Source organism: Hevea brasiliensis, chromosome 16 (assembly GCF_030052815.1).
Source record: "Hevea brasiliensis isolate MT/VB/25A 57/8 chromosome 16, ASM3005281v1, whole genome shotgun sequence".
Classification (NCBI taxonomy): Eukaryota; Viridiplantae; Streptophyta; class Magnoliopsida; order Malpighiales; family Euphorbiaceae; genus Hevea; species Hevea brasiliensis.
Genome location: NC_079508.1, coordinates 58,068,611 through 58,082,797, shown reverse-complemented (window position 1 = coordinate 58,082,797; position 14,187 = coordinate 58,068,611). Strand labels below are relative to the sequence as shown.

Below are 14,187 nucleotides of genomic sequence, written 5' to 3'. Positions count from 1 at the left end.
AACGTGCTCGGGATGCCTAAAATGGTGGGGTAGCCAAAATCTCGATCCAATTCGAGACTTTTCCGAGTCGGTTCGTTCGCCGGAAATTCTGCATCCGGATAATCGCCGAATTTCCGCGAATTGAGGATACCTACACGAAGCCCAATAATAATATATAAAAATCGGGTGTTACATTCTTCCCCCTTACAGAAAATTCGCCCTCGAATTTTACACAAGGCGTAATAAAGTACATTATTACACATTGAGCAGATATGGGTACTTGCTACGCATGTCCCGCTCGACTCCTGTGCACTCTTCCACCGATCGGCTCCTCTACAAAACCTTAACCATAGGGATCTGCTTTTGATCTTAGTCTCACTTGGTAGTCCACTATGGCTACAGTTGCTCCTCAAATGTCAAGTTCTCTTTTAGCTCTATTACATCCGGTTGTAGTACATAAGAAGGATCTGGAATGTATTTCCGAGCATGGAGATGTGAAACACGGATGAACGTGAGAAAGGTTGGGTGGTAGCTCCAACCGTAGGCAACCGCTCCAACTCTATCAGTAACCTCAAAAGGTCCAATATACGGAGGTGCCAACTTGCCCTTCTTTCCAAATCTCAAGACTCCCTTCATCGGAGAAACCTTCAGGAATACATAGTCGCCTACTGCAAACTCCATATCCCTCCGTCTGGGGTCTGCATAACTCTTCTGCCTACTGAAAGCTGTTTTCAATCGTTCCCTGATTAAAGGAACTATCTCTGAAGTGTACTGCACTAGGTCTACATCATGCACCTTCGCTTCTCCCATTTCTGTCCAACACAGAGGAGACCTACACTTTCTTCCATATAGTGCCTCATAGGGTACCATCCCTATGCTGGAATGGTAACTGTTGTTGTAGGCAAACTCCACCAAAGCTAGCTGCTCATCCCATTGACCTCCAAAATCCAAGACACTCATGCGAAGCATGTCTTCCAGTGTCTGGATTGTCCTTTCGGACTGTCCGTCTGTCTGAGGGTGGAAGGCCGTACTGAAGTTCAACTATGTGCCAAGTGCCTCCTGCAACTTTCTCCAAAACCGAGGAGTGAACTGGGGCCCTCTATCAGATATTAGGGAAGCCGAAACTCCATGCAATCTGACTATTTCTCGAATGTAGAGCCGGGCGTACTGTGCCACAGAATGTGTAGTCTTCACAGGCAAGAAGTGAGCTGATTTGGTTAGGCGGTCTACAATTACCCATATCGAATCATATCCTCGCGTGGTACGAGGCAACCCAGTCACAAAATCCATAGAAATCATTTCCCACTTCCATTCTGGGATAGGGAGCTCTTACAACTTCCCTGACGGTCTCTGGTGTTCAAACTTCACCTTCTGACAAGTCAAGCACTTGGACACAAAGTCTGCTATGCCTCTCTTCATGCCATTCCACCAATAGCTATCTCTCACATCATGGTACATCTTGGTGGAACCTGGGTGGACACTGTACAGTGTATAGTGTGCCTCTCGCATGATTTCATTCCTGAGGTTGTCCACATTGGGCACACATATCCTAGAACCTTGCACTAGGGCGCCATCATTGGCAAATCCAAACTCACCACCTTCACCCTGCTGTACTCTTTCTATGATCTTCATTAATTGTTGGTCTCTGTGTTGGGAAACTCTAACTCTATCTCGCAAGTCTGGCCTCACTGAAAAATGAGCCAACAAGACCCCCTCATCTGAAAGATCTAGGATTAAACCTTGATCCATCAACTCATGTACTTCCTGAATCAACGGTCTCTTCTCTGCTGAAATGTGCGCCAAACTGCCAGAAGATTTTCTGCTTAAAGCATCTGCTACTACATTGGCCTTCCTGTGGTGGTACCGATGGTGCAATCATAGTCTTCCGTAAGCTCCATCCATCTCCTATGTCTCAAGTTTAAATCCCTCTGTTGGAAGATGTACTTCAAACTCTTATAGTCGGTGTATATCTCGCACACTTCACCATACAGGTAGTGTCTCCAGATTTTTAGTGCAAAGACTACAGCCGCCATTTCCAAATCATGGGTGGAATAGTTCTGCTCATGCCTCTTCAGCTGCCTTGAAGCATAAGCCACTACTTTTCCATTCCGCATCAAAACACACCTTAGGCCAACTCTGAAGGCGTCACAGTACACGGTGTATCCTTCACCGCTCATAGGTAGTGTTAACACAAAGGATGGTTAGACACTCCTTATCCTCATTATTATAACTGACTCTATCGAGCTCTCTTCCTGTCCTTTGCATCTTATCCACTTCCCTTTTCCTATTTTTGGTATTGTTGGTATCTTTTCAACCTGCTGTACTTATTCCTTAATTTTAGTCCTATCTCATCCTTACACCTTTTCCTTCGAAGATGTCTATCCCATCATCAACTTTAACTTTCTTTTTATTTCTTAGTCTTATCTTGATTACTAGTTCCATTACTTCGGGAATTCTAACCTTACGATTTTCTCCTACCAGCACATTCTTCACCTTTTGTAACACTTATAATTAACCATAGAAAATTCGTTTTTGTAACCCCTTTCCCAACTTAACTATCAGAACATTATCATTCCCTACCAGCCTTAGTAGGAAATTGCTCATCCTGGATGGATAGGAGCTTCAGAAACTATAAGTTCCATCTGAACTAACACGGCTGTGGGAAATGTGTCATGCCTTAATTCTAAATAAGATACCTCACGTGTTTATTCTCCTTAATATAATCACATATACTGCCCACAACTTTCCAAACTTCAACCTCAAATTACCCATTAGCAATAATTTCATCTATTGAAACTCATCCACAATTAGTATTTCCTCCAGCTCATAGTTTAAAACAGTTGCAAGCCTTAGTAGCTAACTCAATTTAACTCATGTCATTACTCTGTTCGTCCTTTCATACTTAATACTAGGTATGCACTTACTGTCATTCTCATATCAGGAAATTATGTATGAATTTGTGCCTACCAAACTCTCAATAACTAGGTCTCCTTGACTCAGTTTCTGTTCCTTATATAACCTTCTAAAACCAAAAGCACAAGCTAAACTTGAAAAGAAAGAAAAATATCCTCTTATATTCAACTACGCCAATTGTCCATATAATAACGTTTAACCTATGTTTCTTGGTATTTCTCTTCAAATTTCATCATCTCCTAGCACAATTGTGCTCTACCTATAAGGTATCATCTGCATGAACCCTTTACTGTACCATCGTCCTTCCTGACATAATATTTTATAATTTATTAACTTTACTTATACTCGACCTATGATTCATATCTATCATCGTTTATATTGTGCCCTTAACCCTTGTTGAATCCTGAAAGATTTCTCTCGCTAATAGATTCTTTCAACACTAATTCCACCCTTATCTATGGTCATTAATTTGATCCTTAAACTTTCTAGTGATTTATTACCATCCATACTTGTTACTTTTTATTCTACCCCTACTGTTGCTCTGTTGTTATTGCTTCACTGCAAAGTGATTCTGTTGATCACACTAAAAATGTTTGCCTGACATTCATAACGAACCTCTAACTACCTTCTCACTATCTCAAAAGTCTAACCTAAAACCTATGTGTCATTATCTATCATTCTTTTCCTCTCATCATACCTATTTGATCCCTTAGACTGACTTTTATTCAACTTACTGCTTACTAACTTCTCTTTCTCTACCTATTTAGGTAGTCAGCAATACCATCGCACACCTTCTAACATTTACTCATTATTATTGTATTCCATATCTCCATCACTTTTCTCACTAATGTGGTCCCATTTTGGGTTTTCCATCCTTGTCATTCTCCTTGCCAAGAATAACACTTAGCCTATCCTATATCTTAACTTTGTTCCTTTTATTATGCGCTCTTTAGGTTGTCCTTCCGTTTATCTCCTTTGTCTTACCCAAAATAGAACTTAACTATTCTATCCCTGGTTCCATTCTTCTTCCTAACATGACAGCTGTACCTGCAAACTATATCTTTCAGAGTTTCTACCACGTTATCACATGTCTATGCTACTCAGATTTGGTCCTTTGACCACTCTAGCTAGTACTTCCACTAGCATTTAGATTATATTGCATCTGCAATCAATTGTCCAAACTTTCATTCTGCACTTTCTCTATCCATTGGCCTTCTATAATTTATCTTTGCTAATTTATTACTCTTGACACTATTATAATTAGATTATACTATTGTTTTGAACGATATGAAGTTAGAAAGGAACTCAGGAAATTACAGTCATACTTTTTTTTGTATGATTTATATTCTTAGCTTACATAATACCCTTACTACCTCGAGAACTGATTCTGCAGTAATTTTATTTATTTGTTATTATTATTATTATTTTCCATGTTTACTCAACTAGCCAAAACTTAAGATTCCGGGTACCCAAACCCGTCATCCAATTCAAAGGATTTACATCCATCATGATCTGATTATATATGATTCCTATAATGGAACTTGTATCATCTGCAGGATACCCCAGCCAACTACTCTCTACCACACTCTACAGTCCCATCCGCACTATTTGGTTGGTCACCATTATTAGTAATAACTTTCGATCCCTTCTGAAAAGATAGGACTACACCCTAACTTGCTGCATCAAAGGTACTACATTTACCACCTTGCCCAAACCATGTCAAATTAATGACTCTCCTATCATATCATATCTCTGTGAATCATCAATTCATAGTTTCGACCTTCCCTAGGTAGTAGGGTTGCACTTTACACCTTGCTAATACACACAAGGTATTCTATTCTCACTAAGTTCTAAGCAAAACGTCTATCGCTCGCAAAACCATCCAAAATTCCATACCAAGACTAGATGGTCTCACTCTATAGGTATCAACTTTACTTTGCAACTAGTCTGAAACCTCTGGTCTGATGGCAACTCTTACTGTAACTCTAGCTCATGCTAGGGTAACTGAGTCACTAACTCTAGTTACCACCCAACTGTGACCTTTCGATATTCTAGCTCTAGACTCTTAACCAGGAGTTCCCAACTCCTCTGCAGATATAGAACTCTGTTCTGGCATAATTGTACCAAAACAGAAGCCACCCGCAAACACCCTCATTATGGAGCACCACGGGGATGCACGCAGCTCTATACAATAATCTCATGTCGGTACTGTAATCTGCAGCTTACAGAGCAGACATCGAGAACATTGTATAGTTACTACGATACGTCCGGACCGACTAGGCCTCTTAATTTCTTATCTCTCTCGAATCTTCTATTATCATAAACTTATTCTGACGGGGTCATCCACTGATGACTGCCTGCAGTGGTATCCTCATCCTTATCTAGGGCAATTGTACTTTCAAGACTCACGTTTATGTACTCGTGCCTTGCACGAAATGGGCACACCATTTAAACCCATACAGACAGAAACATAGCATTTCTTGGAGTACGTATCCTCATGATGAACCTCACATGTCTACCAACTCTATTTCACATTTCTGTGTACTCCACGAAAATCAAGACACTAACTGAGGTAATCTTATACTTCCCGAGGTATAACGTAGAATCTAGAAACAAAGAATTACAGGAAAAGACGAAACAGAATCCTATACTCCGCATGTGACTCCTAGTAGACTCTTCCCAACACTTAGATAATTTTTCCCTATGAATCTGGAGCCTAAGCTCTGATACCACATCTGTCACGACCCAACCTATGGGCCGGACCGGCACTAGGACCTGGGCCAGCCTAAAGCCCCCGAGGCCCGTAGTAAGCCTTAACTGTTCATTTACCCAATTCTAAGGCCCATTGGGCCCAAATTCAAGAAACCAAACGGACAGAGTCCGGCCATAAAATGGACTTTCCAACGGGGAGTTTTTGACTCACCCGACCTGTAAACACAATAAATACTCAATTGGGGAGCTCAGCTCACCCTCCACATACTCATCAACATAAAATAAATGGGAGCTCAGCTCCCTCATCCAATCCATCAACATGCATAACATATTTAAGTTTACAGGTCCAACATGATAAAAATATTACAGACCAAATTCAAATAAATACTGCTAACACATGCGGAAATTCTAGGAGTAATTAAAATTACACAAACATGGATAAACAACCTGCGAAGGATAAAAGCAGGTTAACCCAGAATAAAATATCCTCCTGTGGCCTGTAAAAATTTTTGAACAGGAGTGAGCGTTCGACTCAGAGAGTAAAATATCAATCTTAACTATAATCTCTATAACTATCTGAAACTAATGCAACCTGTAGAGTGAAATGCAACATTAACATCATATTCACATCATAGCATCAAAAAGGTAATTTGGAGCACTCACGCACCCTGTAGCATCAATCATAATATATTGGGAGCTGATCCTGCATGACTCTCTTAAATCCAACACAGTGCGTGAAGAACTCAAGCCGGACTTTCGCTTAATAAACCAAATCGAGGGTCCCAGCGAAGAACTCAAGCCGTGACTACCCCTCGAAGGAACGGGTCCCAGCGAAGAACTCAAGCCGTGACTACCCCGTCCTATCCATAGTCCACACCACATCACACGCACGCCAACGCACGCACACTGCTCCAAATTACCACAACAACACTCATGGCACATTAACAGTTATCAATGCATCATAAATCGTTCCTAGAGTTTAACTACATAAATATATGCATATAAGTGATGCATGGGCATGCTGAATATATAATAATATCGAAATTACAATTAAAATTAATATTTTACTCACAGATTTGACGGTGGTCACTGAGGCGGCTGGGCGGAGGAAGAAGGCTGTCCCGGCTCACCTGACAATTTTATTACAATCATTTAATAAATTTGACTCAATACAAACAAAGAAAAAGACCAATACGTCCTAAGTCGTGCCGAAAATCCGGCAGAGTCTCCCCTATACCTAGGACCTACCCAACCTGCAAAAGGGCTTAAAACACACTTCTATACTCACAATCCATATATCCACAACTCAATCACATCACACAGCCCCTCCTGGGCCCATCAAATCAATCATCCATCACAATATGTAAAATTTCAATTTAGTCCTTATAATTGACCATTTTTGCAAAAACTGCCCAAATAAGCTCTAAAAATTCTAAAACTTTGCCTCATGTCCTTAGCAATATTACTAAGCTATTGCAAAAAGAATCGTAATTTTCTAAGCTACCACGAATATTTTATGGATTTTTAATCCTATTTAAGCACTAGAAAATTACGAAAAAGCAAGGTTCGGGTTTACCTTTGCCGATTCCGACTTCGGGAACGTGCTCGGGATGCCTAAAAATGGTGAGGTAGCCAAAATCTCGATCCAATTCGGAGACTTTTCCGGTAGTTCATGCGGCCGGAAATTCACAGATCCGGATAACTGTCGAATTTCCGCGAATTGAGGATACCTACACGAAGCCCAATAATAATATATAAAAATCAGGGGTGTTACATAGAATTTGTAACACCTGTCATTTTTTGAAGTCAAAATTTTTATCATAAATGAAATATTCTGACAAATTTAAATATTTCACCGATAAAGGAAATGATGGTAGAAGTGTTTATGTATATAAATATATATGTATGTGTGATGTGTTCAAAATATATTTAGGAATGAAAATGTTTTAATAGTTTTAAGCAAAGAAAAGCTTTTCAAATGTGTTTTGGGTAGAAGAAACATTGGCAACCTAATGATGGATTTTCGGCAATCAAAATCAGTTTTACTGTTCAAATGCTCACTTGGACAGAACGGACTCCAGCGGCCAAAATTTGGGCTTTGGACAACTGAAAGTCTCTTTGATAATAAGGGTATAAATAATTTATTTCAGTCAAATTTTTAAAAAAAGTGATTCTTGTTTCTTTCTCTTCGAAAACCTAATTGCATGCAAGGTTTTCACTTGAAATTTCCTTAATTTGGAGTTCTTTTGAAAGCTAAAAGCCTTGGATTTGTTGGAAGGCTCAAGAAATTAAAGGACCTTGAGGATTTTTTTTTCCAATCTCTCTCTCTCTCTCTCTCTCTACCTTGTTTCCAAAGGAAAAAGATGATTTTTCCTCTCCTAAAGTGAATTTCCTACATGTTTTTAGTATGTGATTATGACTAGGAGAGTGTGGCTTGAATTGCATGCGATTTTTGAATGGTTTTTGCATGATTTTAAGTTTTTGGTTTTGGGAAAAAGAGTTGCATGTTGAGGTTTTGTTATTTTGTTGTTAAATGAAGTGTTATTCTTGCTTTTTGCTAAGTTTAAGTGTTTATGGACCTTAAATGGTTACTTTCCTTAGTAAAACTTAAGGATTTCTTGATGATGTTATGTTGAAGTTTGACTGAAGCTTGAATTCAAGTTCAATTTGGTTTTGCATGTGTGTTTGGAGCTTGTTTCCAAGTTGTTTTTGGCCCTAGACTTCCGTTGGAATGCTTGGATTATGTTTTGGAAACCTGGGGTAAGTTTGGGTGTTATTGGGAGATGGATTCTGTAGGTTTTCGACTTGAGAATTCTAAAAATTTATAGGTTCGGCTTCCAAAAACTATTATTTTAGTAGAAGAAGTATGCAGTTTTTCAGAAAAAAGTCTGAAAATTTTTTAAGTTTAGCAGGTGAAGTCTAAGATTTCGACAGCCATAGTGGCTACTAGACAAAAAGGGGGACTTTTGAGCCTTAAGGGTTTGGCAGCCGAAGTTCAAGACTTTGACAGCTACTGGACTAAAAAGCCAACCAAAGCCTTAGACTTCGATAGCCAAAGTGGGTTCTACCAGGCCTATTCTCACTTCTCTTCCAAGGGTGCAAAATATGATTTTATGGTTCTTAAGGGCTTAGAATAAGATGTTTGTTATGTGTATAGAGTTTTAGATTTTTGAATAACTCCTTAGGTTCTGATGTTTATAAGATCTGACTTGAGAGATTCAGGAAGCTAAGGATCTGAAGCTAGTTACCGTTCATGTTAGGTGATTGATAGGTTATAAAAGGTGAGTAACTCTAATCCTAATAAATGTAAAATTCTTTAAATATGATTCACGATCATCCACATGTATCATTTCATTGTTTACTAGGGTGTATGTATCTAAAACATGAATATGTTGCATTTTGCATAATTGTTATTGATGCATAATAAATTTTGGATGAACGGATTCCCCTTATGTTATGTATGTGTATATGTTATATTTATGATGTAATCATACATGATCTATGGTGATAAGACCAGGTGAGGCCTAATAAGCCCCTAGCACATTACTGTTAAGTGAAAGTCCTAAGGAGCCTGGCACATTGGATTTGTTAAGAGAAAGTCTTGAGGAGCCTAGGCATATTGAATCTGGGGAACCACTGGTGACAAGTTCATTTTATGTGAAATGTTTTTAATGTGACAACTCATTTAGATAATGCATTGCATATGTATGAAATGAATAATATAATTAATTGATATTGGTTAGTTTACTCATTGAGTTTGTATAAGCTCATCCTTTTCCTCTAACCCCAGGTGCAAGAGTGCAGGAATAAAAAAGTTCTTTGGAGTTGAGCAGCAGGAGTAGCTGTAGAGTTTTCATATGTATTTTGAATATTTAGTGGACATGTAACAAGTAAAGTAATAGTTACTGTGCTGGTATTCAAGTTTTTTATAATTGTTTTATCTTAAGTGATGTAATTTTTATGTTTGAAATCCAAGGAAACTTCTCATGCAAATATGTACATATGAACTAATTACATTTTAGTGATTTTATGTATGTAAAGGTTAAAATTTTGAGCCATTTCTATGTTATTTATGAATGAGAAAACTAAAGTGTAATGGTTTGGAGTATGCTTGGATTGTGAAATACAGGGATATGTTAATGTTTAATAAATTTTAGGATTACTACGGGTTCCAGCAGTTTTAAGCTGACCTGATTTCTAACGTCAGTAACGGCCCCTAAATTGGGTCATTACAAAAATTTGAGTATCATTAGTACTTTAAAGACACAATGTTAAAGGTATTAAATGATGCCATGTATGACATGGTGCTGACATGTCATGTTAACATCAATGTCATGTCAACAATTTTTTTATTTTATTATTCATTTTGTGACCTAAGGAAGAATATGAAAGTATATGTCTCTACTTGCAAAAAAAAATCAAAATTTAAATTCTAAATGCAAAAAATGTGAAAATTTTGAAAGTAGTTGAAAAAATAAATTAAGAGAGTGAAAATGGAATAGAGAGAGAAAGAGAGAGAGAGAGAGATGAGGAGAAAAGCATGGTAGAGTCACTATATCTCTCTCTTCCTATTTGCCTCTCTTTCCATCTCTCTCGACCTGTCTCTTTATCTGTTAATTTTTTTTTCATCCAACTCTCCCTATCTTTGTTTCACTTCAGTTAACTGAGAGATAAAAAATTAAGAAAACAGAGGGAGAGACAAGGTGATAGACATGTGGAGAGAGAAAAAGAGAGAGACAGACAAACAAAGTGACTCTCCTATGCCCCTCTCCTTTTTTCTCTTATTATGTGTGAGTGTATGTGTGTGTGTCTCTCTCTCTCTCTCTTTCTCTCTCTCTTTCCCTCCATATCTCCCCTACTCTGTCTTTCTCTCTCCTTCTCTCTCTTTATCCCATTCCTCTCTTTCCTCCTATAGGTCTCTCTCTTTTTTAATTTTTTTACGTACTTTCAAAATTTTCACACTTTTAACATTCAAAGCTTAAATATTTTTTTTGCAATTCAAGGCATATACTTCAGCGTTTTTGTAGTTAAATCATAAAATGAATAATAATATAAAATTATTGATGTGGCATTGACATTAGCATACCGTGTCAACATCACGTCATATATAGTGCCACATCAGCATGCCACATTAAACACAACGATGACGTTAGTAGCGCCACCTTAATGATACTTGACATCATTAATCCATTGTCTTTTAAAGAGCAAAAGCGCTAAAATACTGGTATTAAAGTGTACTTTTCTTACATTTTTAAGAATAAATGCCTGTTTGTAATTGAGATTAAATGAATAAAATTGTTTTTTTTTATAAAAAGAAAAAGTACTATTTTAAATGTTATTAAAAAATAATTTTAAAAAATATATCTTATTATTTTATTATTTTTATGACTAAAACTTAATTATCAAATTTAATTTAAATTATTTTTAATACTCTCTAAATTATATTTTAAAAAATATTTTTATCAACAATAATTTTAATAGGAATATCAAATAGGGCGTTAAGAAGCACAATCATGTTTGATATTGCTACAATTTTCTTTCTTTTTTGGAAGAAAGGAAAGAAAACGGTGGGTTGGCTGTCTCATAGGGTAGATTGTTGTGTGGTTTATTTCAATTGCTGTAAGCGATTGCTACAGCAGAATAGGAGAAAATAATTCATATAGTTGACATAAATCAAATTTTAATTAAGATTTAATTAATTCGTGTTGAATTATATGTTATAAGATGTATTATCAGCCAATGATAGAAAACTTCTATCATTTGCTGAGTTACCGTACAGCGCTATTTTTGTATTTAAATGAATTTCATAATATGTTTAATTTAAATAAATTTTATAAAATTTTATAAAATTAAATTAAATTCCTTTATATGTTTAATTTAATAAAAAATTAAAATTTAATTGAATGAAATTATAACTAAAACTAAATTATATTAAAATAGGTGAAATTTTAAATAAATTCTATCAAATGAAGAATAATATTTTTTGAATTAAAATATCCATGTCTTCTTCACGCGCATACTCTCCTGGCCCTTACTCTTTTCTCCTCTCTCTCTCTCTCTCTCATATAACAACTGAAATAAATATTTTAAAAATAAATGTTAAATATGTAAATATTAAATATAATTTGTATAAATAAATTCATTGTAAAGAATTTGTTATATTAATAATGTTTTAAAAATAAGAATAACTTAATTCTGAATTATATAATTATATAATAAGAAAAAAATTTATTAAATGCTGGAGAATTTTTTTATAGAATATTTTGAAAAATAAGAATAAATGAACTCCAATTATAAAATTATATAAAACATAAAAGTTATATAGAATTCAATTGAATTCTGCATTATAAACATATAAATTCATTTACAAATGAACTTTAAATGAATTTCACATCTAGTTCATTTGAACCACAGGAACTGTGTCCAGCCTCAGGCCCTGAATCATCTTCTGCAGACCTTTGAGGTTTTGATCATGTGTTGAGCCTCAATAAAGTTCTTTGTGTTAAAGGTAGGTTGAAATAGGTTCTGTTTGCACAACAATGATTTGGTAAGCTCAGTCTTGCTTAATCTGTTCAGAGAAGAAAAAAATGTTATTGCCGTAGCTTTCTGGAGGATTTATATTTGCTTACTTGACCCAAAAAAAAAAATTCAGATGCATTGACAAGAACTTGACAAAAAATGTGGCATTTGTTTGTCCTTTAGCACCATTTGCTGTAGAGAGGATTTTCAGTATAAGATGGTAAAACAGGTAGAAATCCTGGTCAAGAATTGTCAGATACAAATGAACTTGCAAAGTTACTGTTGTTGGTGCTTTTAGCATTTGATATTCTTGAGGATTAGCCATTAAATTGACAATTATTTTAGTGCAAAGGGTGAAAGATGATGTTTTAGTAATTGATTGCCGATTACGACTTGCAAGCAATTCAACTGATATTGCTGCAGATAAAGAATAACTATCGTATATTTCTTAGATTCATGGACTAATTATTTGCTCTTGGAATCCTGAATTTAGAGCATCATTATTTTGCGCAATTCACCGAGCAGTGATTACTTCACTATCAAGGGTTAGTGGTCTCTACTAGCTAATATTATTTCACTATCAATGATGTTCTGCAAGTTGTAGTAGTAGTCTCACATATTGAATTAGTGATTGAAAGATGGCCAAAATAATAAATCTTTATTTGACAGGGGATTTTTTTTCCCCTCAATCTTGAGGATTATCCATTTTGTGAGACAAATTTGCCGGATCAAAGGGTGAGTAGATGATAATTTAGTACTTGATTGCATACTAAGGATTGCAACCTACTAAATCAAGAATGAATAAAGCTGGAGCTGAGCTACTAGGCTGAGGTGGTAGGTATTTGCTAATATCTATGAAAAGGTCAAGAGTAACACTCAAGTTTAGGTACACCCACTTTTTGTTGGAAACTCAAAATCGATCCTCCATGTCTAACAACTCTTCCAAACCACTCAAAATAACTATACAACAGAAACAAACTATCACTCGGCACACATTTTCACCAAGCTTAAGTCCTCTTATTAACGATGTAATAGAAATACTAATCCTCCATTAAACCAAATGGTTTTCAAGAAGTTGGCCTCCTTCATCTTCAACTTCATCGGTCTGAGGAGGCAGCTAAGGATTAAAGATGTAACGTCTTATGAGACAATGGCATTAGATGTTTCAGAGAAATCCGACGGCATGCTTAAATCTCTGGGAGGATCAAGCTCAGCTGAAGGTGAATTCTGTTGTGTTTGCTTGTCAAGATTGAATGGAGGAGATGACATGCGTGCGCTACCTTGTCTGCACAAGTTTCATAAGGTATGCATTGATAGATGGTTCAAAGTGTGCCGGAAAACTTGTCCGGTGTGCCGGTTTGCGATGGAGGAAAAGGAGAGATCATACAAGAGAGAAGAGCAGCTAACTGAAGAGATGGTAATATGGTTTTCCTCTTTTCATGTAGCTGGCTTTTAAGTTGCAGTAGAATTCTTTATAATTTGAGTGAAATGATCACAAACTTTTCCAATAAAATGTAGAAACAGACAAATGAAATGTAAATTCATTATCGTTAGATTGTTAGCCTTGCTTGGAATCAATCCTTCGGTCCTGTTACAGAGCAAAAATAATAATAATAATGAAATGCTAAAATTTTCAATTTCCGTTGCCGGAAGTCAAACCCGGGTCTCCTGGGAGAAAGCCAGACATCCCAACCGCTGGACGACGGCAGAGATGTGGATACGACTCTTAATATTTTTTTTTTTTAATTATGTTGTAAAAAAAAACCATCTATATTTATAACCAAATATAATAATTATTTTTTTTTATGTGAGTTCGTAAAGTATTATTTTATATATTAATGATCATATATTCAATATTTCTTTTTGGTTCGTTACATTAATTAATTAATATCTCATATCAATTTATAAACTCACATGAAATAAATTTAGTAAAAATGGATTTACATGAACGTCCTTATAAGTTCCTGAGGTCATAAACAAGTCTACATACCAATTAAGGCTTCACTTGGAGGTTAAAAACATTTTTTTTTTTCAGGAGCAAAAAATCATTTTACATATTATTAA

General features: G+C 36.1%; 1 protein-coding gene across 1 annotated transcript; it reads left to right on the top strand.

The window, feature by feature from the left end:
• The first annotated feature begins 13,085 nt into the window (after positions 1 to 13,085).
• On the top strand, positions 13,086 to 13,756 carry LOC110647078 (E3 ubiquitin-protein ligase RHA2A). Its single transcript, XM_021800748.2, has one exon. The coding sequence runs from the start codon at positions 13,184 to 13,186 to the stop codon at positions 13,577 to 13,579; it is 396 nt and encodes a 131-aa protein (XP_021656440.2). The 5' UTR covers positions 13,086 to 13,183; the 3' UTR covers positions 13,580 to 13,756.
• Positions 13,757 to 14,187: the final 431 nt, after the last annotated feature.